This window comes from Stegostoma tigrinum, chromosome 47 (assembly GCF_030684315.1).
Source record: "Stegostoma tigrinum isolate sSteTig4 chromosome 47, sSteTig4.hap1, whole genome shotgun sequence".
NCBI classification, from domain to species: domain Eukaryota; kingdom Metazoa; phylum Chordata; class Chondrichthyes; order Orectolobiformes; family Stegostomatidae; genus Stegostoma; species Stegostoma tigrinum.
The window spans coordinates 3,903,737-3,929,729 of NC_081400.1; the positions used below are offsets into that span (position 1 = coordinate 3,903,737).

The 25,993-nt window shown below is 42.7% G+C and overlaps 1 protein-coding gene across 3 annotated transcripts in view; it reads right to left on the reverse strand.

Moving 5' to 3' along the window:
* Positions 1-25,993, reverse strand: part of LOC125449798 (GA-binding protein subunit beta-1) — a 53,515-nt gene that overhangs the window by 15,684 nt on the left and 11,838 nt on the right. For 2 of the 3 annotated variants that reach the window (XM_059642955.1, XM_059642954.1), the window contains exons 2-8: positions 18,285-18,392; positions 13,316-13,483; positions 10,403-10,597; positions 7,210-7,351; positions 4,399-4,512; positions 1,451-1,630; positions 18-130 (exon numbers count right to left, since the gene is read on the reverse strand). In XM_059642955.1, coding sequence (XP_059498938.1) covers positions 18-130; positions 1,451-1,630; positions 4,399-4,512; positions 7,210-7,351; positions 10,403-10,597; positions 13,316-13,483; positions 18,285-18,392 — 1,020 coding nt within the window. The remainder of the gene's footprint in view (positions 1-17; positions 131-1,450; positions 1,631-4,398; positions 4,513-7,209; positions 7,352-10,402; positions 10,598-13,315; positions 13,484-18,284; positions 18,393-25,993) is intronic. The other variant, XM_059642956.1, reaches the window with a different exon arrangement.

A 25,993-nucleotide genomic window follows, 5' to 3' on the forward strand; every position in this document is an offset into this window, starting at 1 on the left:
AATATTTTACACTCTACCTTCTCTATTGATTCAGAGTGATTAAGGACTTCTTCCAGACACTGTTTCTTTGCTGGCATTTCTTCCGTGATGATGGTCTCCTCCTCCACATGGGTGGTCGGGACTGTCAAAACTAAAAGGTAGGAACAGGATTCCAGTGAGAAATATTGTGTTGGCGAGCAGCACACTCTACTCAATCTTGCCCATATTCTGTCTCACTCCACCCTATCTGCTCCTCTCAACCATGTCACCGATGATATTTGCCAAACAGCTCTCTTCCACCTCTCCTGAAAACCGACCCAAGGGGTGAAAACCCGTGATTGTTCCTGCATCTCATCCGAGTGTTTGTCCTAAGTGAGTTCTGATAGCTTGCCATGCATACTATTTGACTACAGAGGCAGCACAGCTGAGGTTAACCCAATCCCCCTTACTGGACTTGTATTTTCCAGCAAGCCTGATCCAACTGGTTCAGCATACCCAATAATGGATGCTGTAACTCAGGGAAAACAGATTTATTTTACACCCTGACGATACGGCTACAATCCGCAGAATGCTAACCAAAAGGGACATCACAGAACTGGACTGTGATTGTGCGCATCAGTGATTCGCCCCCATTGTAAAACGCAGACACCAGGTGACTATGCAAAAAAAAAGTTTGATTTGGAAACGGGTCAGCTAGGCAGCCAACAGATTTCCCTATGAATCACAAGACCTGGTGAGGCAAGTGAATATAATTTCAGTGCGTTTGACTCTGTGCAGTCACACAACAGGGATTTTTTTCCTTCCCCCTCAACAGCTCAGCAAGTACATGCTGGACATGTTGTGGCACCAGTGCCCTGCAGACCACGAAACATTTGAAGTTCTTGATCCTTTGAGGACTAAAGACAAAGTACGTAAGGCTTTCCAAATAACAACGCGATATTGAACAAACTCTTTTTGCATGCAACCAGGTGACTTGGGCCTCGAATGCACTGCCTGAGAATTTGGTGGCAGCAGAGGCATCCTCAAGGGAATGGAATGGTTATTTGGAAAGGAAGAATATGCAGGGTTACAGACAGGAGACAGGAGAATGGCACTAGTTAGGTGCTTATTCAGTCAGCCAGCCAGCACTGGGCCAAATAGCTTCTTTTTGCATTGTAACAGTTATATGGTTCTCAATCTGCACTGAGTGGGAAGATCCTAACTGAGGCAGCAGGCACCCTCAACTCCTACAGAAAAAGGGCATGGAGCAGAAAATAAAATCTGGAGCCAACGGCTTTATTGTGATCCAGAGACTATTACTGGAAAGGGCACATATCAGAAGCTGGTGTCTTCCAACAGTAGGCCCTGCAGATGCTGGGGAGTGGTTAGGAAAATGAACTCAAGAGTGGATGGGAGGAGAACAAGTTTATTTCAGTATTTATGGGAACCCATGAAGCCCAATGCTGGCCTGTTTGAACAATTCTTTGCCTACCTTGTTGCCCATCCTGCATGGTCACAATAAATGGCTGGCCAGTGTTAATGCCCGCTGGAAGGTTACCCAGCTGCACCCCACCATCCGTCACAATGGTGATAACCCTCTGACCTCCGCTCCCCACGACCTGCTGAATTGCTGAGTCAACTGAGTCTGCGGTTACCACTTCCTCTGTTGCAGCTGGAAACAAAGAAAATAAAAAGCTCACTCAGTCAAGAGGCAGAATTACAGTAGTACGGTCCCAAAGGATGCAGCACAGTGCACTCTTCGTTTACTAGAGTGGGCTGAGAGCTCATCTGCACCAGTTGGTAAAGCTCGCTACAAGTTGAGCAAGAAAAGATTGCTAAATACAATAAACTACGATTAAAGACAGAAGTAAACACTGAACGAATTGCAAATGCTGCAAATCAGAAACAAAAGCAGAAATTGCTTCCTCAGAGTAAGGGTCACTCAACCAAAACATTAACTTTACTTTCACCGCAGATGCTGCCAGACCTGCTGAGCTTTTCCAGCAATTTCTCTTTTAGTTGAAGACAGAAGTTGCTGAAAATAGTTGGTCAGGATCTGAAAGAGAAGTGAAAGAAAAGGCTCCATCTGAATCCTTAAATAATCTCTCCTTTTAGGCACTTTTGGCTGCTTCCAACATTCTGGGAAAAGAATCTAGGGGGAAGGACGTTTTGCAGAAATTAAAAGTTAACAGCCAGGAAAGCTGTGAATAATTATCCAAAATTGACGCAAAAAAAACAAACAAACATTCAGCTGATACCTGGGGTAAAGGGGCTGTCCTAGAAAGACAAATGGATTGTAATGCAGTATAGTGTCTGCACTTAAGAATCAGAGGTGTGATGAGACATTTGAACAGGTAGATGCGAAGAGGCTGTTTCACTCTGACACAAGAGTCCAGAATCAAGGGTTACAAGCTCAGGAAGAAATCTGGCCCTTTCGTACAAAAATTTCTTTACGTAGAAGAATTTTTCGATTTCTCTATTCCTGTACTGAGTATATTCAAAGCTAAGACTGATGGATCTTTAGAAGCTAAAAATCATGGGATATGGTAGGATGGAGGGAAATAATGTAAAGGATCCGCAGTAAGCTTAAAAGAAAAGGTAAGAAAAGTCTCAAAGGGCTCCTATTGCTTCAGTCATCAAAGAACACAGAACATAAAAGCGCAGTACAGGCCCTTTGGCTCTCGATGTCGCGCTGACTTGTGAAACCAATCTGAAGCCCATGTAACCTACACTATTCCATTATCATCCATACGTTTATCCAACAACCATTTAAATGCTCTTAAAGTTGGCAAGTCTACTACTGTTGCAGTAGTCATGGCTATTGTGTCTGCGTGGGTTTCCTCCGGGTGCTCCGATTTCCTCCCACAGATGTGCAGGCTAGGTGGATCAGCCATGCTAAATTGCCCGTAGTGTTCAGGGGTGTGTGGGTTATGGGGGACGGGTCTGGGTGGGATGCTCCAAGGGGCAGTGTGGATTTGTTGTGACAAAGGGCCTGTTTCCACACTGTAGGGAATCTAATCTAACCTAAAAAGTTTCTCAAAATTTACACCAATTATTCCATCCATTTACACATGCAAGCATTCACATTTTCACAACCAGTTATATTGTGAATAAACAAAAAAAAACACACCAGCACTGGACAGAGATTTCCCTGATTGAAAAAGCTTTAAGTTCCACTCTCGCCACTGCCACTAGGCGTCCCCAAGGTACTCTTTATTGAATAAACTCAATCACCAATGCACAACGAGTATCTCAAGTGCAGTCTTCAGCCAAACAGCGTTACAATTAGGAAGAATATAGGCAGTCCCTAGGTTGCAAACATGTTCCATTCTCAAGTGAGTTCAGAAGTTGATTCGTACGCCAGTCAGAACATAATGCAGGACATTGTAAAATATCAGTTCATAAGTACAGAAATGTCTGCATATTGGATCTTTAAAATTACACCCTGTCCAGTTTATTTTGCTCATGTTCACTACTGACAATCTGGTTTTATTCATCAAATTATATCAACCCATCAGAGAAACATGGGAACAGGAGGTGCGGGCCATTCAGCTCCTTAGGGCCTGCTTAATCGTAATTAGATCATGGTTGATTGGTATCTTAAAATAGTCTTCACAGCGAAAATCTTCATCCAACCCCCTGGTGGCAGTGTCAGGGAAACCCTCATCTTTATAGGCTAACCTACATTGCCTCCACTCAGCTCACACACTGCAAAGATAAAATAGCTATCAACAGGTACAGTAAATAACACTTACTCAAGCATCGAGAAACGTTATCACTGGGACATTATCCTCCAGGCAAACAAAGCCACAAAAGAAAGTGCTGAGTGTGTTCTGGTACAACATTACTTGCCTTTGAGCCAGTCTTATTTTGTAATAATGAGTTTCACTCCTTTGTTTTTGGTCATACTATGTACAGAAAATAGTTTTCCCTCCCGCTGTGACAGAAAATATATTAACACAAGCTGCAGTGACTCATTCTGGGGTCTGACTGAAGAAAGAGGCACAGCAAAGGCCAAGAATTTCTTGCTAACGAAGACAACCAGTAAAAACACTCTGAACACTGCAATTTCTGTTATGATCATTTATACAGTCGAAGAGTTGTAAAGCACGGAAACGGACCCTTTGGGGTCCAACATGTCTGACCAAAGTTTCCGAAACTAAATTAAATCCATTTGCCTGTGTTTGGCCCAGGAACCTCCAGTCACATTAGTTCTAAGCTGCCCATTTATTATGGTTGCTTCGTCTGTTTTTTGTTTTAATTGCAAGGGTGACTTTAGTTTTACCCTAACTCTACGGGTGCCACATCCACATTTGAACTATGCACTTGCAACCATTAAAAGGGAACCAAGTAGGTTAAAAAAGTATGGAATATTTATGTATATTTAAAAAGGGAGTCTTAAAAAACTGGCACACTTTACAATATATTTGTGGAAATTACCTGCACTTCTGGGTGAATTTGAGAGTGGCCCTGAAGCTTCAGCTAAAGCAGCCAACGTAGCCAGTACTGAGGTTGTGGAGTTACCATACTGCACTGTGGATACACCAGATTCACCTGCAGAGGTAACGAGGGGTTAGACTCAGCACCAAAAGAAAGACATGAGCAACTAAGGATGGAAAAATCATGGAGATTTGGATTTTGAAAAAAGCTTAAATATGTAAATGGACAAAGTGCAGCAAATTCAATGCTGTATTACAAAAACAGCACAGGGTGCTGATTCACTCGATTGCCTTTTGTTTGCCATATTTCAACATTACGTCAAAGTTAACAGACTATTCCTACGTTGGCTCAATGCCTGTTATCGCCAATTCTGGAGACAGCATCCTTTTTAATAATTCTGAGAAAATTTCTTTTTGAGCTCCGTGAGTTCTTTAGGATAACTTAAAAAGACAGTGCTGTACCGAGCCACTCAGACAAGGAAGGCTACAGGTTTCATTGCTGGTCTGAACTAAGCTCTCAGCTTGATTAGAGCAGCCATTAGCTGTAGCACTCAGGGGGGCATGTTAAAAAAGAAGTCTAAACGATTAACCTAGATCTCTAGGTATTACCCTCACTCTTCTTTCTCCATGCACCTCCACATAGGTACATTTCTAATTAACATCCTACTAAGTCTTCCAGGAGATGAACAGCAAGTTAGATGAAGCACACTTGAAACTTCATGTCAGCAAGAATTGTCATCACAAAGGAAGGGACAGCAGTTTCTCTCTTAAAAAGCAAAACATTCATCTTGACTTCTCACTCGTGAAGGAGCTGCCTGGTAGACTTTGCCTCCAATGTTTTGAAACAATTAAAAGGTTAAAAAAGCTTATTTTATACATGACTGTTTACACATTCTTATGCTCGTGCCATGGTCCCATTAGTTTTCAACAATTAATTGTTCTGCACTTCACCTGACTCACCAGTCTCTAACTTACACAATAAGAAATACCAACTCCTAAAGAAATCCATTGTAAGCAGCACCTTAAGTCACAAGGTACACCATAGAAATCTCCCGAAATTCTCTGACCACTTTGAATGGGTTCTGAAGCATCAACTTCCTTTTTCTTTCACACATTCTCCACAGACGCTGCTTAACTGCAGAGTGCTTTTGTTTCTTGGTGCCCATATAAAATCAGCAAGATTAAAGACAGTGATGTGACATCGACCATTAAGCGGGTATGGCTTCATTGTCACAAATACACGCAGACACTCTCACTCACAATGCATTACCAGGGTGGCAACAATAAAAGTCAAATAATAATAATATCACAGAGGACCACTAAATCTGATGACCTAGATTTGAGGGAAATCAGTGGTGAACAGGTGAAGTCACTGACTGGTGATCCAGAAGCCCAGCATTAATGCATAGAAGACATGGGTTTAAAATTCCAACATAACAGCAAATTTACCAGTAATGGTGACCAAGAGTCTGTTATGAATTGTTGTTAAACTCCATCTGGTTCATGTATACCCACTGGGGGAAATATGCTGTCCTTAACAAGCTTGTGACTACATGAGACTCCAGATCCACAGCAATGTGTTTCATTCTTAACTGCCCTTGGAAATGACTGAACAAGCCACTTAGTTCAAGGGAAAGCATGGATGAAACGTCAGGATGACATGAAAATGTCCTTCTTTCACCTTGTTAAAAGCAATGTTCCACAGAAGAGAATTATTAATTGCCGCAAGTGAAAGAATGTAAACACTCCTAATTGAAGGGAACCATGTTGCACCCCCACCCCCCACAGTTATGGAAATCCAAAGTTACTCCTTCAGAACTAGAATTACTTTACTGTCACATGTACTCACCAGAGTGCAGTGAAAAGTACACTTCTTCTGAGTGAACTGTGATGGCTTACAAAATTATAGGAGGCACTCCTGCACCCTCATCCTTCTCAACTAGATGACCTTATTCAGTGTAGCAAAGGGGGTACCCCAGTTGGGGGTTGGATAAAAATGGTTAGGTGAGCCCGTAAACACAGAAATTGTTGGATTGCAATTAAAAAATGTCAGTGCGTTTAGATAGCACTGGGTTCAACCATTGCTGTCCATCCAGAGTGTATGTTTATTGTTTAGCTTCACACAAAACAACAATCTGCTGACCGTATCAGCGGGCATCACAGACAAACATACTGGTAGGGAGGACAATCTGAATTGGTGGTGATGGGCTGCACAACTGCCACTGGTTTGAGTGGCCAGCTATAGGTTAGGCAGGAGAGTATAACATGGCCATATCAAGTCGACTTTCTTGGTGTGTGTTTATTGGGGTAGTGTAAAAAGGGAGCTTTATTCTATATATGATACATGCTGAAAGTGCATGATGCAACAAAGGGCACGTGTATAGGTGGTGGTGGCGGTGACGAGGGGATACCATTTGCTCTGCATCCAACTAGCGTGCCCTTGCCCTGATAGTGTTTGATTTCAAAGGGTTACCTTGCTAACAGCCAGACAAGAAGTAAGTGTGGGGAGAGGTTGTACAAATGGAGCTCCTGGCAAGGTCCAAGAACCTACTTGTGGGCAGGAGTAGCAAATAGATCAGCAAGGGGTTTTGCAGGGTTTAACCCCTAATTAGAACCCTGACCCTACAATTAACACAAAGTAACATCGCCTATATCAACTCAGCATAGCCATGACAAACCTACCAAGCCATATTAATTACAAAGAAAAGGTTATATAAGAGCCCACCCATGATAGTATTAATAACCCATTATTGTCTCATTCTGGAATTTAGCCCTTTTTAAAGGGGCAGGCCATAACTTGCACTTTACATACCTGAGGTTGTTTTGGTAGACGTTGAAGAAACCAGTCCCGTGAGGTTCATTACTCCTGCTGGCGCAATGATGAACTGTGGCGTGGCGACAGTGACCGAATTTGTCCTCTCTGGATTCGTATTCACTTGATTCTGCATAGCTTCCTGTGAAGAACATGAGCGAACCGGTTACGTGGGGTATGATACGGTGTGTTCAGAATTAACAACTTCAGGGTGGCAAATTGAGGAGCTAGAAATCCAGGATTCAGGTAACAAGCAGCATCTTAGGAGGCTGGAGCGCAGATTGCTTCAATGTCAAACAACAGCAGCTGGCAGGCAGCTCCACACTGTGGCAAGTGTCAGGAATCTACAATATCTCAGGGAAGCATTAGTCCATGCCCTTCGCGAGGCAAAGAGTTTCACAGAGTGCCTCGGATGGATATCATTTGGTCCACCTTTGAGAACTTACAAGAGCAGAGCAGAGAAAGCTTGATATGCCAAGATCCTGGAAATGCTGTACACTGACATGGGATCTATCGATTCTCAGGGTCAACATCTTTCACCTTATTGTGAAGGTGACATACTATTTGCAACACAAAGAGGCTATCAGCCCATCTCGTTCATTACAGTATCGATACCCCACATAAGCCTCCTACTGGCCTTTCTCAGTCACTGCATCAGCATATCCTCTACTCCCTTTCCCTTTACTTAGCCTTCCCTTAGAAACAGCTACACTATTCCTCCAAGCTTGTGATTTCAAGATTCTCAGCAAAATCTTGAAAAAAGGGTTTTTCTCCAAATTTCATATTTGAACTCCCAGCTTTGGTCTTCCATTGTCCCTCGATGAGATCACCCCTCAGCTCTCTAAAAGGACTTGAGAGTGGCACTGTGGCTCAGTGATTAGTAATCCTGCCTCTCAGCACTAGGAACCTGGGTTCAATTTCAGCCTCGGGTGACCATCTGTGTGGAGTCTGCACGTTCTCCCCCCCCGCCCCCCACCAGGCCTGTGTGGGTTTTCTCCAGCTTCTCCCACAGTCCAAAAGATGTGCAGGTTAGGGTGGATTGACCATGGCCCATTCTCTCCAGGGGTAGGCAGGCTAGATGGATTAGCCATTGAAAGTGCAGGATTACAGGCATAGGGTGCGGGTTGGGTCTGGGTGGGATGCTCTTCAGAAGGTCAGAGTGGACTCGAAGAGGGTCGAATGGTCTGCTCCCACACTGTACAAATTCTTTGATTACTTCATGATGCTTAGTAATCTGCAATCATGAACATGTTTCAAAGTCCATGGGGTCATCCAGATCAACACACCCAAACATCTTCCAACTCTAACACCAAATCCTAACACTGCTTAAACAATTTGTACATCCTGGCCTTAGCCTTACTCTTGACAACCTGTTCCAAGTGTTCATGGGCTGGGTTGAGTTTCAGAAATGTGGGTGAGCCTTTCTAGGCAGCTTAGGTACAAACATAGTGAGCACTGGCAGGTGGTACAACCCCAAATCTTTATAAGATAACCACTGATAAAAGCAGTGTTGATGGCCCTCTCATTCTGGTCTCCACCCAAGTGGAGACAGCTTCTCTTCATCTCAACAACAGAGACTTTTGATATAGATCTCTATCAAGTTAGTCAGTTTTCTCTTTTCTAGGGAAAAGAGCCCCAGCCTGTACAGATTTTCCTCAATAGGTAAGAATAATTTTGTAACAGCTGAACTTCAAGACACTTTAGCATTGACATGCACTCTTAGGGTAATTTTTCACTGAATCCCTCAAGTTATTAACAAGCTGCCAAAGTTAACTGGTTTGGCATAGAAATCTGGATGATGTTAGCAAGTGCAAAGATGGACAACAGATGTTACGGCACTGCATCTCAGCAAGTAGACATAATGCTGTGGCAACGAGAGGCGACCGGATTCACTTAGAGTTACTTCAGGAAAAAGTGCTCAGCAAGCCCAATCACAACATTTCAGTTAGCTGGGTTTACGGAGAAGCTCCTGGCAGATGATGTTCACTGTTTAAAGTAACGGACAGTCTGAAAACTGCAGTCTTTCTAATGAGCTTCATTAAGCTCCCAGAGTCATGTCAAACAAGGTTACCTGCAAACAAATTTTGACAGATCTGATTCTTGCCAGTGTTCATGGATAATTCAGAACCGATATGGTAAAGCAAAGCTGCACGGCAGAAGCCAGTTGGGCGAATACGCAGGAGAGTACCAGCAGGAAACTGTCACAGTAACAGTAAAGTAGTACAAGTGGACATTGATTAATACCTACCCTGTACCCAACCAACAGGATTATTAAAAATTTTTGTGAATGTTCTCATCCAACCTCCTGTGGTCAAACATCCAGTTGTATTCGCAAGTCAACATTAAACAATGGCATTACCTAATTATGAAAATGATTCAAAAGGAAACCGGGCACATGAACGAGAGTCTGTCACAATTTAGTTGCAGGCTCTGTTCCCTGGGTCGAATGGGTTTCAGAACCTCTATCTCACCTGTGTTGGATGTATTATAACTGCATAACACACGGACATCAATGGGTCATGGGTAATATTAAGATTAATTTGTTATAAGTATAAAAGGTTGTTTACATTTATTATGAAGTCCATACTATTGATAATTGGGCCTGCCTCAAATAGCCACAATTTCCAATCTTTTATAAAGGCATACAAGCATGGATTTTAGGGACCAACTCTTTCTGAGGGTCAATTCTTTGGGGCATCAGCAGATCCCATACCACTGCCATTACTGAAGGAGGCTCACCCATTCTTCCTGGCTATATTATTCAGAAAGAGCAGCCACATTACCTGTCCCAAAGATATCTAAGCCGATCGTCACTTCCCAGTTAGTATCACCTCCTGGTATAGCTATATGATAAAATTAGGTGCAAGGGCTGAGGCTAATTTTCTTCACAGCCAACATAGGTGAAGCCATTATGGTACTCAAATCACCACTCTTGCAGAGCACGTTACTTTTTATCTGTTTATCATGCACTCTAAAATGCCTCAGAGGGTCTCAAGGGTGTGAAAGGTGCTATAAGAAAGTAAGTTTTTTTTCCCCGCTTTGACCAAATAATTACATGCCAAAGATGCTGCATTCTCTTTCTTTCTCTTCCATCTGCAAACTCTTCCAGTAAGCTGAAGCAATGCTTTCCAAATTGACCAAAACTCACTCACATCATACTTAAACCTGGGCCTTCCAAATTTCTCTTACATACCTGCAATATTCCCACCAATTCAGGGTTGTGCTTGTCAAGGGCGATGTCAAATGCATTTTTGTCAAATTTGCTCAAAGCATGAACGTCTGCTCCATATTTTAACAAAATCTCCACGACCTCACGATGGTCATGCTCCACTGCCCAATGCAGAGCAGTCATCTTCAGCATGTCTTTAGCATTTATATCTGCATTGTTCTACATTGGGAAGAAAAAAAAAGGTATTTTTATAGGAGTTGTTGAGCCAGCCTACATTCACACACATCTGAGACAAAGTGACCACTGGTGAGAGAGACAGGAGGCAGCTATTCATCCTCTCAAATCTGTTCTGCCATTCACTTAGATCATGGTCTATCGGCATCTAAATTCCGTCTACTCACCTTTGTTTAATATTTAACAAAATCCACCCATCTCAAACCAAGGGAATTAAAACTCCCTCAGCATCCACAGCTTCTGAGGCCACAAGTTCCAGATTCACGTTCACCACGTTTTGTATACAAACATGCTCTCTGATTTCACACCAAATGGCTTAGCTCTAGTTCTTAAGATCGCCCTCTTGTTTTGCCCACCAAAGGAGTGTTTTTCTGGTATCTACCCTTTCAACTTTTAAATATCTCAATTAAATCACCTTAAAACTCCTAAACTGAATACAGGCCATGTTTGCAGAACCAGATTTCAGAATGTAATCCTTTATTTGATTTAATTTATGATTGCCACAGGTACAGTGAAAAGTATTGTTTTGCATGTTATCCAGGCAAATCATATCTTATGTAACTACATCAGGATAGAACGCAGAATATGATGTTACAGCTACAGAGAAGGTGCAGAGAAAAGATCAGATGAGAGGTCAGTTCATAAGTCTAATAACAGCATAGAACATAACAGCACAGTACAGGCCCTTCAGCCCTCGATGTTGCGCTGACCTGTGAAACCAAACTGAAGCCCTTCTAACCTACACTATTCCATTATTATCCATAATGTTTATCCAATGACCATTTAAATGCCAGAGAAGAAGCCGTTCTCAAATCTGTTGAAAAGCATTTTCAAACATTTGTATCTTCTACCCAATGGTGGTGGGTGAAAAAAGTATAACCAGGTTAGGCGGGGTCTTTGCTTATGTTGGTTGCTATTCCGAGGCAGTGGGAAGTATACCCAGAGTCAATGGCTGGAAGGCTGGTTTGTGTGATGGACTGGGCTGAGTTCACAACTCTCTGTAATTTCTTGCAATCTTGGGCACAGCAGTCATCATACCAAGGTGTGATGCATCCAGATAAAATGCATTCTATGCTGCATCCGTGAAAAGTTGCTAAGAATGCATGAGACATTTTTCCTGAGATTCAGTGCCCAAAGCTAAGTACTGTCCAAACAAACCTCCACATAACTTACTCACACCTACATGTCAACATGTGCGATCCACGTAATAACCATCAACCTATTCGCCTTTTCCATGACTTTCTGCACCAATCCATTAGTTTCTCACATTCTGCTCTTTTCCTCATCCTACTCTCCCACCTGTAAACTCATGCTCACATTTATCTTTCTCAGATCCAAAATTCTTGATGCCCACACTACCCAGTGCTGAGCTTCAGACCAACACACATAAACAGCATCTTTCAAATTTAAGGTTGTGACAGTACAGCACATTTCCATACTGAAGAGGGACAGGATGGGCTACAAAAGTGACTATCACTACTGCTTTTCCACGTATCCATCAATAAGACTTCTGAGCTTCTCTGATGCTTCTTCATTCCTGCAAACAGCACAGAAAAATTCAATTAGCCGAAAAAGATTAACGCTGGTTTTGCTGCTCCACACCAGCCTCCTGTTGATTTTCCTCATTTAACTTCATCAGCTTCCTCTCTCAACGTAACTCTTATTCATAGAACATAGAACAATACAGTGCAGAACAGGCCCTTCGGACCTCGATGTTGCGCCGACCTGCGAACTAATCTAAGCCCCTCCCCCTACACTATCCCATCATCATCCACTCCCGACGGGAGGAAATCCCGTTTCTCCTCCAACTCCCTGGGTGAGGAGGTTTGTGCCCAGTTCCTAATTGGATTGTTCAGAAACTGTCTTCTACTGCTGACCTGCGCTTTTAAAAAGCTTAACCTAATTTTTTAAAATCAACTTGTTCAGAGATATTATTATACATCTCTGGAGCAGATGGGAACTGAACACAGGTCGCCCAGTCTAGGGTCTTCTGACCCACACCTTTGGTTTCCACCCCACCTTTGCATCAATTCTATCAAGTTCTTTCATATTTTTAAAGACCTCAATTGAGTCTGTCGATCTCTCTTCTTCCTAACGAAGGGAAATGTTTACACATGTTTAATCTTCCCTGATAGGCATAACTTCTCAGTTGTAGAATTACTATATTCCAGTAAACCTTTTCTTGCATCTTCTTCAGCATTTCTAAAACTGTTTAGCTAACTAGAAGTCTGATCCACCCATGACTCAACACACATTTATGGCAACATTTCTATTTTTCAATTCCATGCCTCTAGAATTGAACACATTCATTCAGCTTTCTGTTAATAACCTCATTAACTTGCTATTTTGTAGTAATATAGAGTACTCCAGACAAAACCTGCTGGACAATGGCCCAACATTGCTTCTTTGTGAGTATCTTTAACGTCTCTCTTCTCTTGACTTTGCCTTGGTGATCCTCTATCCTGCATGGAAGCATCCAGTTTGGATTGGAGAAAGGAAAATTGGTACATGCTGAGAATCAAACAGTGTGGAGGAGCATGTAGGTCTGTCGTATACTGACTGACCGGCAGTGCAATGCTCACATTTGCAGCTTTTAGTCAAAAACTTTGATCTTAGTTTTTATTTAAAATATTAAAGGTGGGGGGGGGGGTGAAGAGAAAAAAAATGTGGTTCCCAATGGACAAACCTTTACTGAAACCTTACCCTGATCAAGAGTTCCACAATGTTTGCATGGCCCTCAGCTGCTGCCATGTGTAGTGGCGTCCTGTCAACTTTGGTTCGGGCATCCCGACTAACTCCAGCCCGGAGGAGGACTTCTGCTGTTGAGTAATGACCATACTGTGCTGCAAGATGAAGAGGAGATGTGCCCAGCTAGGGAGAAGGAGAATGATACATCAAATTCTATTACAGTAAGACTTGCCTAAATGGTGCAACTTGGTAGCATCTGCCTCAGAAAGATGCAGGATTGAACTGATGAAAATACTTTGCTACAGACAATTCTCATGCTTAAAAGCTATACTTTGTCCCTTCTGATCTTTCAGCTGTTGCTGGGAAGCAGTTAACAAGCACTCATTCAACCTATCATTTTTCAAGGATAACCCTTAACAGTGGCCGTTCTTCGATGACCATCAATAGGTTGCTCAGCTGTGGACGATACCACAGTAATACATGGCCTTAATCTCACCAGATAGAATTTCTGGTTAGGACATAGACATTGCTGGCAGGACGAAATTTACTTACCATCTTTAAAAGGGAACATTTTTCGACCTGGCAAGCTGTGATTAGTGCAGTCCCATAAAAATTAGTGATTAGACTTCAGCTATTTATGATTATTATAAAATGATTTAGATGAAGAGACAGAGAATAAGGTATCTATATTTGTTAATGATACAAAGGTGGCTGCACGAGCCAGTGTTTGCATAGATGGAGGGCATGGTCACTCGCACATGCTTTCCATGTTTTTGTAAATATTCCTGACTATATTAGCTACAATGGCTGTACAATTGTTGTATATACATTCATGAAAGGGAATTATTGGACTAAAGGATGAGTGGTGTTATGTATGTAGTTGGGCATGCATTCTGCTTCTAAGATAGTGGGTCTAGTGACCCAGAGCAGGAGCTGTGGCTTAGTCAGTGAGTTGTAAAGACATGTTATAAATTGCTCCCGGTTCAAGTTCTACAGGCCTACCCCATGGTCTTTTATAGTTTATAAACTGACCTAAACATAACACCATCTCTGCTTACATTCAAACTGAAATGGTCTGGCAAGCCACTCAGAGTCGTGAAGAGTCAATCACATTTCTGTGGATCTGGAGTCACATGTAAGGTAAGAATAGCAGTTCAGAACCCACTGTGAATTAATTTGCTCTGTTTTGTGGGCTGGTACCTGATGAACCCCCTTTGAAAGCGAGCAGACTTATTTTGTGAAACTTCAAAAGGTCCATTCATGTTCCTGCAGGTAAGGAAGAAAATTTGCTGCATCTGCTTGCTCTGGTTGATACCCGACTCCAGATTATAACTCTCTGTTTCTGTTATAACATAAAAGTGGGAGCTGGGGTAAACTATTCAAGGACTTTCGACAGAAATAAAGCAAATCTCAGGAATTCAAGACCAGGCCCAAACCTACACTACCTATGGCTCACACGTACACTTGGCAAATGTAGCAGCTACAGGAGTGCGAAACACAGGCAGACAGTGGCGTATTTGTGAAACACTGAACTGGCAATCCAGACACCGAGGTGAATGTTCAAATTCTACCGTGGCAACTGGTGGAATTTAGTTAAAATTCAATTTCTTAACATACTAGTTTTTGCTAGTGCTTTGCTATATTTCATACTTAAATTAACTATTACTTTACTGCTGGATGCCACATCCCTCCTCTTGCAACCCAGCACAAGGAAGCATTATTATAAGTCCAGAACAAATCCAATACTGTAGTTTCTTGCAGCTTCCCTTGCAGACTGTTTAAGAGGAGATTCTGAAAGAACAATTATCTCAGACCATCCCATCTTCAAGTTTCGACCTGAATCAGGTAGATTAAATCCCTCCCAGTGATTACAACAAAGGCCTTAGTACTGAGTCTTTACTTGTTCTCCCAGGCCATTGCCCTGGAATGCAATGCTGTTGTTACCTTTAGCTCTCTTCCAGATTCACGAAGATGACTCTACTACAATTCCCATTCTTCTCTCCCATCAACGTACTAATGTTCCCTGACAGATAGTGCCACACCACCTTTTTCTTTCCTACACTCCACCTTTTTCTTTCCTACACTCATGCTCAAGAAGCAGATTTGCTGTCCACACTACTTCCATCTGCTTCAGGTTCACCATTGCTTGTGATCCATCCGATTTGTTTAGTGTCCAGCTCCCGTTAAACCACAGCTCCTTCCTAACTACTAGAATCCAAAGCCCCAGTCACTGATATCCAGGGGCTCCCAGAGTATTCTCTAGGCGTAAACATATTTCTTGCTGTATTACTGGTCTATGGCCAGATAGCTGTGTTAGGGACAAAAAAACTGCAGATGCTGGAATCCAAGGTAGACAAACAGGAGGCTGGAAGAAAACAGCAAGCCATGCAGCATCTGAAAGAGAGGAGCAATCAATTTTTTGGGTATTACCCTTGTTCAGGGCTGGATGTGGGGGTGCAGGGAAACTTCAGATAAAGTTGTTGGGTGGGCGGGAATAATGGAATGGTAGTAATAGGTGGACACTGGTAGTAGGTACTGGTTGGTCAATGGGAGGATTGAATCCGGTTGGTGGCTGGAAGGGAGAATCAGAAGGTAGAATGGAAAGGAGGAGGTGGGACTGGAACAGGAGTCAGGGGGTGGGTGGGAAGGTTATTTGAAATTGGAGAACTCAATATTGAGTCCACTGGGCTGTAGAGCTCGCAGGGAGGAAGCTAAGGTGCTATTCTTCAAATTTGCATTTCGATTCGCTGCAAAACTGGAGGAGGCCAAGGATGAACACGTTGGGGGTGGGGGGAGGCGTTGAAACAGGCAGGTGACTGTGAGGTTAGGTTAGCATTATGGGTCAGGCAAAGATGCTCAGTGAAACAGTTACCCGGTCTTTGTTTGGACGAGAAGACCGCATTGGGAGCACCGGATTCAATCGACTAGATTGACAGAGGTGCAGGTGAAGTTCTGTCTCAATTGGAAGGACTGTTTAGGGCCCTGAATAGAAGTGAGAGAGGTGGTGTGTGGACGGTTGTTGCATCTTTTAACAGTAATAGGGGAAGGTATTGGGCTGGCTGAAGTGATTGGTGGGGCGTCTGGCGCAAACTAAGGAGTGGCAAAGGGAATGGTCCTTGCGGAAGACGTGAGATGTTCTAGGTGGTAGGGTCTAATTGAAGTTGGCAGAAATGCTTGACGATGATACATTGGATGCAGACGCTGGTGGGGTGAAAGTGAGGTCAAGGGGGACCCTATCTTTATTACGTTTGGGGAGGGGGGTGGTTAAGAGCTGTGAAACTGCGAATGGAAGAGGCACGTTGGAGGGCAGTCTGGATGATTGGAAGTTTCTAAAGAGGTGGAAGGCATGGTTTGTAGCCTGGATGTAGGTGGGGACAGCAGCGCTCCACTCTCTCCTCACCCATTCCTGTTTCGCTATCAAGCCCCCTGTCAAAGGCAGGGCAGTGGAAGTCTGGAGGATGGGCCTCTGTCACACAGACCAACTCTCTGACACCACTCCCTACCTCCCACAACCCTACCATGGCCCATCAACCCACCATCTCCCACAGTGTCCACGACCTCATCGATTCTGGTCTCTTCCCCTCCACCACGTATAGACTCCCCCAGCCCTGCGCTGCCCAGTTCTACCTGCTTGCCAAGATCCACAAGTACATCTACCCTGGCCGACTCATCATCTCTACAGGCTCCTGCCCCACTGAACTCATCTCTTCCTACCCTGACTTCATTCTCTCTCCCTTGGTCCAGACACTCCCTACCTACATCCAGGACACTACCATGCCCTCCACCCCTTTGGAAACTTCCAATTCCCTGGCCCCCACCACTTAATTTTTACTACGGACATTCAAGCCCCATACATGTCTATAACTCACAAAGTTTGCCTATAGGCCCTCAGTTTGTTCTTTTCCAACAGACCCAGCTAGTCCCTCTCCACCAATAACCTCCTTCACCTCACCAAACTAGACCGCACCCTCAATTCTTCCCACTTTCTCCAAATCTAGAGGGTTGCCATGGGCACTCGCGTAAGCCCTAGCTACATCTACCCGTTTGTTGGTTATGCGGGACAGTCCTTCTTCAGTAGGTACACCGGTACTGTTCCCCAACTCTCCTGTCACTATATTGATGAGTGCATCAGTGCTGCAAACTGCACCTAGCCTGAACTGGAGTAGTTCAGTGACTTCGCTAACAACATCCACTCCGCCCTCAAATTCACTTGGTCTATCTCAAGACACCTGTCTCCCATTTTTCCATTCCTGGCAACAGGTTACTGGCCAACATTTACTATAAAACCACAGACTCCCATAACTACCTAGACTACACCTCCTCCCATCCTGTATTCTGCAAAAACACAATTTGTTTTCCCCAATTCCTCTGTCACATCTGCTCCAACAAGGACCAGTTTCACTTCCAAACACCCCAGAAGTCCACTTTTTCCAAAAAATACTTCCCGCCCCGCAACTGTTATCCAGGGAGCCGTCCTTCATTCCCCACTCCACAGGTCTTGCGCACAGCCCCTCCTCCAAACATTATAAAGATAGACTTCCCCCTTGTCCTCACCTTCCACCCCATCAGCCTCCGCATCCAACGGATTATCCTTAAACACATCCACCAACTGCAATTAGACACACCACCTGGAATATCTTCTGCTCCCCACTCCTCTCTGCCCTCCGCAACGATCATTCCTTTCGCCTCCCTCCCAATCAGGTTATACCTACTTCCAGTGTTCACCTATCACCACTATTTCACTACCCCTTCCTTTATCTGCTGCTCCCCCTACGTCCACTTCCAGTCCTGAAGAACGGTAATACCCAAAACTTTGACTTCTCCTTTCCTCCAGAGGCTGCCTGTATTGCTGTGTTCTTCCAGACTCCTGTGGTGTGGTGCATCTTGTGGATGGGCCACTTTCAGAATGCACAGCTCCTGCTTAAAATACATCATATCTTTAAAAACTACTGCCTGATGTTCACCCCCAAAATGGCTCACTTACCCAATCTGTGGTGAAGGGAGCGCCATTTGCCATTAGTGTTCGCACCTCATCGTCCTGCCCTTTTCGAGCTGCCTCCAACAGCCTCTTCCCCAAATCCACCAGGGACATCTGGCGAATTCAAAAAGGACAAAGGGAGGGGGGGGAAAACAAAACAGGTCAGACTGTAACTGAACCACCAGAGCCTGAGGGATTGAAAACTTATTGCTCGCCAAGAAATACCAAGGATAAGAAGTGAAAATCAGAACATACACGAGCAGTATTGCCTGCTTCAGCAAGTTTTGTCTTGATCACAACTCAGAGCTTCAAGAATTATCCATGGTCCAGCAAGGCGGTGGAAAAGCACCTGATGATATGTAACATACCACATAATTTGGGAGGGTCACCAGTTTGATTCACAGCCTGTTCTGAATTACCTGACAGGCTGGATTGGGAGTCAAAATGCTGCCATTGGGCTATGGAAACAAGAATTAAATTTTGGTTTCCCACTGCTAATAGTTTACCAAGGAATCTTGCCCATCACCCAAGTGGGCATAAAAGTGCATATACAGGCAATAACAACATGCCTTCACTGCATTCTAAAGAAGGGTCACTTGACCCAAAATATTAAGTGATTTCTCTTCAGATGCTGGTAGACCTGCTCAGTTTTTCCAGCAATTTCTGTTTTTGATAGCATTTTTAGTTCTTTCGATTTTTAGGCCTTCACTGAGCACGTAGTCGAACAGTTTCTCACTCTCAAAATGTCAACTAATACGTTAGAATAATCATTTGGGTAAGGCAAATGCAGAGGCACCAGCATCTCTGGATCTTTAACCCTGCAGAGATAACAGCCTTCTGAAGAGACAGGTGGGAAAGGGAGAAAACTCATATCAGTGACAACAGGCCTCTTCACAGGGTCTAGAGTCGGCTCATATTGCAACACCATTGCTGAGAGTTTGTTGGAATGTTCTATAATACCCATAAAAGAAACTAACTTACTAAGCCGCACTAGCCTCATAACAACTAACAGTGCTGCTTGCTGTTGAAGCCAACTACAGCAAATGGAACATATTGAATTAATTGGTCTCCGCTGCTTCAGAACTTGGGATTTTGGAAGGGATGGGGATGGGAGGGGTGAAAAGAGGGGAGAAGGATAGAATTGGGACCCATTTGATCTCAATAGAACAGGTCGAAAGAGAAGAAAGTTCAGGACCTATCCCTACTTCACTTAGAGAATTTTACTACAACATGCAGCTGTGTGGTTAGGGAGGGAACAGGCCACATCCACCTCCCACCATGGTCTGTGGACACACTTCCACATCTGGGTTTTAACAGACAGTAGGAAAATGCAGGAAGAAGAGCTGCGCTGAGTGAAGACGAGGTTTTGATTCCATTTGTATGGAAAACGTTAGCCGGCCTGGTCTGCAATATGATCTAAATTGGATCAATGGAAGGGACTGGCTTTCTTTTGCTGGCTGCCTTCCCAATTTCCATCCACACTGCAATTTATACTTTCAACGAGCAACATCACAGAAAACCTGGCACCAGAAGATAGGGGAGGCAGGGTAGTGTAGGAAGGAGGGAAAATAAAGAACGAGCATCACTCATTCTTCACGACCCAATTACATTTTACCCAAAAGGTAACTAATGTCCAAACATTACTATTCACCGTATACTCCAGAGGCTGTTGTGTCATTGCTGTACAATGTGTAATACCATGACTGAATCAAAATATATTAACCATTGTGTGACTGCATATGCATCAGGTCTCCTGCTCCTATGATGCTGTTTGGCCTGCTGTGTTCATCCTTGTTATCTCAGATTCTCCAGCATCTGCAGTTCCTACTATCTCTTGCCCCTAATTGTCTTTTTTAAAAAATCCCTCTCCACACCTTAAAAATCTGCCCCCTGGTATTGAACTCCCCCACCCTAGGGAAAGGGCACCTACCATTAACCCTATCTATACCCCTCACGACTTTTTAAACTTCTACAAGGTCACCTCTCAACCTCCTATGCGCCAGTGGAAAAAGTCCCAGCCTACCAAGCCTTTAACTTCAGCTCTACCTCAAACAGACTTGGAAGCATAACATATGCTGACATTTCAGCGCATGACTGCATTGGCATTAATTTTGAGATTAAATAGTTAACCAGAGGTCTCTTCTCTCAGGTAAAGATGGAGATCTTTTATTCCTGTCTCTACATAAACACCAGCATAACTCTACCAGCTTCTGTCAGTCAATTTGAAGACATGGAGAGATCTGTCAGGTAGAGGAATCATATGCTGCACATAAAGTGGGTGGTCCAGACAACTCAAGAGTATTTCTTTGACCATGAAGTCTTCCTTTATTCTTTCACAGAATGTGGGAGCTACTAGCTAGGCCACATTTGATCTCAATCTCTGATCCTGAACTAAGTGACTTGCTAGGCCATTTCAGGGACAGTCAAGGTCAACCACAAGGCTATGGGTGTGGAACCATGGTACGTATCCTGCTGAATGAGGACAGACTTCCAAATCAGTTGGTGAACCAGTTCGTTTTTAATGACAATGATGGTTGGTCACCCTAGCTGAGACTAGCTTTCAATTCCAGATTTCATTTAATTTTAAATTCCACCAGCTACCCTGGTGGAACCTGAACCCTTGCACCAACAGTCTTAGAATAAAAGAGGAATCAGCCATTCAGCATTATAAATTGGAATTTCTTCATTCAAAACAGTATGGATACACAGGCAATCTTTATTCAAGGCAGACAGCTGGATTTTTACTCATTAAGTGAGTTGGGAGATACAGGGATGATGCAAGGAAGTGGAGTGGCATAGAAGATCAACCACAATTACCGTCTGTAGATTGCAAATGTCGGAGCAGATCAGCTACACAGAATTAGCATGTGATTAGACAACAAAATGTAATTTGAATCTTCAGAGTGGTGATGTGAAAGAACTCTGCTGGCCTATTGAACAAGTTCAGTTTTAAATCAGCTGCCATCAAACAAAAATATAGCGCAAATGTAATTAGAACCAGAAACAGTCCTTAGAACTTCCAGCGAGCATGGTTTAGGAACCTGTTCCAAGAGTAATTATAACACGATGAGAAAACTGGAGTAATGAGATACAGTTTTTGCAAAATCTAAGGCTTATTTTTCAAATATTTTGAATGCACTTGGGCAATTTGAGGAAAAAATACCACTGCAATCTTCAGCAATTGCATGCAAAAGCACTTCAGTCTAGGAACTTCTTTTGTGCTTCAACCAAATATATGAGTGACATGGATGACAGCTAACATGAAACTGATTCACTGTTTCTGGGGAAATTTTCAAAACAGAAAAAAAAAGGTGCGACTGTGTGACATTCAATATCAAGCTGCATTTATATCGTACCTTTAAGGCCTAAAACTTCAGATGGCCTTTCACAAAGAGAAAACAGGCAGACAGCCTATTCCTAACCATTGTAAAAGGCTGACGTAAGATCACTACCCTATGTAACACCAAAGCAAAGTGAAAAATAAATACAGTAGTCTTATAAAGAGCATATGATTTTCTTCTTTCATTAAGCAAATTTACTTCTTAAAAAAAAACTTTGATGGTGGTGGTTTACAAAGACCATTAGAATCTCCACAGAAGTCAACGTTTTGAATTAAAATCTTTTGAGAATCTTTAGATTCCGTAAAAATTTCAGAAAACAGGAAAACCACCAATGTAACACCTTTATTTAAGGAGGGAAGGATTAAAACAAAAGGTAAAGTAACTATAGCCCAATTACATTAGTGTCTGTTATTGGGAAAATGTTACAGTCTATCATAAAGGATGCAATAATGGAGAAGTTAGAAATGCATTGTATAATCAAGCAGAGTCAGCGTGGCTTCATGAAGGGGGAATCATGCCTGACAAATTTACTATAGATAGTGAGGAGGTGACAAACAAAAGCAATAAAGGAAAAGCAGTGATTGTAATATAATGGATTTTCAGATGGCATTTATTCCACACCTTTGGCCACTAATGACAAGAGCCCATGATATAGGTAGTAGTGAATTAGTATAGGCTGAGGACTGGTTAACTAATAGGTGACAGAGATTTGGGATGGTGGGGGGCATTTTGAAGTGGCAAGCTAACTAGTACTACCGGAATCCATGCTGAGGCCATTATAATGTACACAATATATATTAATGACTTGGATGAAAAATGAAAAAAAGAAAGTACTATAGCCAAGTTTGCAGCTGAATAAAGGAGAATGAGGTGATCCTACTGAAATATACAAGAATCTTAAAGGACTTGACAAGGCAAATGTGGAAAGTTTGTTTCCCTTGTGGGAGAGTCTAGGACTAGAGCGCACAATCTCAGAAAATGGGATCACCCATTTAGAAAGGAAGAATTTCTTCTGAGGACTGTGAATCTATAGAATTCTTTACCACGAAACTTCAACAGCCCTATGTCACTTGTTTATAGTCAAGGCTGATCTTGACAGATTTTTAAACAGTGAGGTAAACAAGCGTTCATGGGGAGAAGGCAGGAGAGTGGAGTGAGGATTATCAGATCAGCCATGATTTCATTGAATGGCAGAGGAGACTCAATGGGCTGAACGGTCTCTTTCCGCTCCTATGTCTTAAAGTCAGATTATCAGATTACATAGCACACCAAATTAATCCCAAAAGGCCATCATGAGATTGGTTCCAAACAAATCCAATAATCTCAAATATATTCAATAATCCAGTCTCCATTGCTTGCTGGGAATGGGAATTCCCAAAGATTAACAGCCACTTGAGAGGAAATTCATCATCTCAGTCTTAAATGGGAGACCCTTTACATTGAAATTGTACCCCAAAGCTCTACACTTCTGCATAAGAGGGCGCTCCTTCTTAGTAGCAAGCTGGTCAAGGTTTTTCTTTTATATGCTTCAACAAGTCATGATGCTCATTTGAAGAGCTGGTGTAGGAGTTATGGGCTGAACGGCCTCCTGCTGCGCCAAAACCAAGATTCTGTGAGAATCACTTCTTTCTTCTAAACTCCAGTGACTATAGACCACATCCACTTAATCTCTTCTCATAGGCAACTCCTTCACCCCAGGAATCAACCAAATGAACCTTTGCCAAACTTACTCCAATGCAACTATGCCCTTCCCTAAGTAGGGAAGTCAAAACCACGTGGAGTATGTACTGTGCAGTCTCACAAAAAATTCTGTCTAGTAAAACCAAGACTTCCCTGCTTTTATATTCCATCCTCCTTAAAATAAAGACTAACGTTTTGGGCAACACAGTGGCTCAGTCTCACAAAAAATTCTGTCTAGTAAAACCAAGACTTCCCTGCTTTTATATTCCATCCTCCTTAAAATAAAGACTAACGTTTTGGGCAACACAGTGGCTCAGTGGTTAGTACTGCTGCCTCACAGCACCAGGGACCTAGGTTCAATTCCGGTCTCAGGTGACTGTGTGTGGAGTTTGCACATTCTCCTCATGTCTACATGGGTTTCCATTAGGTGCTCCAGTTTCCTCCCACAGTCCAAAGATGTCAGGCGGACCGGCCATACTAAATTACCCCGTAGTGTCCAGGAATAAACAGGCTAGGTATATCAGCCCTGGTAAATGCAGGGTTACTGGGAAACGATCAGGGGCATTGAATCTGGTGGGATGTTCTTTAGGGCAAGGTGCAGACTCGATAGCCCCCTTCCACACTGTAGGGAATTGTATGATTCTGCTTTAGTCTCTAATTACCTGCTGTACCTACAAGCTAACATTTTATGATTTACATATGACACAGAGGGCCCACTGTTCAACAGTGTTCTGCAGTCTCCATTTAAATAATATTCTGCTTTCTGTTCTTCCCAAAGTAGGGAACCTCTTTTTTTCAATTGAATGCCACTAGTTAAATTTCTGGCCATTCATTTAACTTTTGTAAGTTCTATATCCCTGTGCAAACTTCTCAAACCTGCAAACTCAAATTTACAAAGCATGCAGGATAGGAAGCCATCCAGAAGAACTTTGAACATCAACTCTGGGAGGTGACAAATGCACAAATAAGAATTTCAACAGCAGATGGATCAAAAAGAGACAGAGGCAATTGGTGTTAGGGAATCAGGAGCTCAGCTTATAGTTGAGCAGAATGTCAAAAAAAAACCTTGTTTAGTGGCTGTAAGTTGTCTGAATACATTGGCATGGGCAGGACCTTTGAAATGGGGGTGTTGAATCGAAGATTTTGTTTCTGTTGTTCCATTGTTTAACTGGAGAAATCTCCAGCAATTTATCGAAACAGGCAGTAAGAGTTGAGAAATATGGTGGTGAAGAGGAGCTGGGCATCACCAGCATATAAGCTTCAGCTGCTGATATTACCAATCTCACATGGGTCATTTCATTTAGTATCTGCTGTAAAATGCCTCAAACTAGCAGACCAATCATGTAAGTCATTTGCTTCTGATCTGGTAGCTAACAAGGGACTATTGTTAAAATAGGCCATTGAGCCGTGAGACCATGCCATTATTTAGACAATGCTGACTGATATGTACCCACCTCCATGGTCCTGAACATCCCCAACCAGTTCTACAATGAAATGTGCTTTAAACTTGTAGCCCAATTGCGTTATGAATATTAGTCAATAGTGTTGAGGCAAATTTACCACAGACTCAAAAGGAGATATAAACAATACTTTCATATTCTTGCGAGACACAATATTCCCATTTCATCATCATAACATAGGCCTGTAAAACAACCGAGATTGAGGTACATAAATAACCAGCAGGGCTGCTACAACAGTGCAGCATTTTACCATTTACCAAAATTCTAGAGATAACCCTTCTTCACAGGGAAGAGAAAAGAGAAGTGTTACCACATTTTGTATTTCTGGCTTGCAGCAACATGTATGACATCTGGTTGAGGCACTATTTCCAAAGCAAAAATACAGCAGCATGACTTCTATGCCAAGGGCAGAACCAGAAATAACAACCAAACAAAGCAATAAGGAAAATCAAGGTAAAAACTTAGAGAAGAGAAATATGTCAAAATGAAAAAGTGATCTGTGCTGGGCTCTGAAGACAAGGAATCACACTTTCCTTACAAGGCATACTATAGCCAGAGTTACTGAAAACTTGAATTTCTAAAAACCTTTTAACACACTAAGACTCAAGGCATTTCACAGATATGTTAAATTTTGACACAGCTGCATTAGGAGGTATTTGTAAAGATAAAGTAGACTTTAAGAGGTACTTTAAAAGGATTTAGGGGTGGAGAAGTCAAGGAATTGAATGTCAAGAGCTTAGGGACAAAGCAGTTGAATGCATGAAATGATTAATATCCACCCAAAGATGCCTGTTGGTAATTTTTAAGATTTCTGCATGCCTCGGATAGATTGTAAATCTATGTTTAATGGTCCATAAAGCAAAGAAACTCAGTGGATCTTGAATAAAATCCATGCTTTTAACTCCTCCATCTCAAGGAAGTTCTAGTGAAGGCTTTTTTTTTTGAGAAGAAAAGGAGGAAAGTCAATCAATGTGGACAGACATGTTGTAGCACATCACAGTGGCCATCACATCCTGAGGTGGAATTTGAAATCAACTTTCTAAAGCAAATGTTACGATGCTACTAATGAGCCACATGATCCTTCCTTCTGCACCTGAGATAGACCTATCTAGAAACAGAAGTACTAAGTGAGTATCAGCGACAGTAGGAACTGCAGATGTTGGAGAATCTGAGATAAGAAGGTATAGAGCTGGATGAACACAGCAGGTCAAGCAGCATCTGAGCAGGAAAGCTA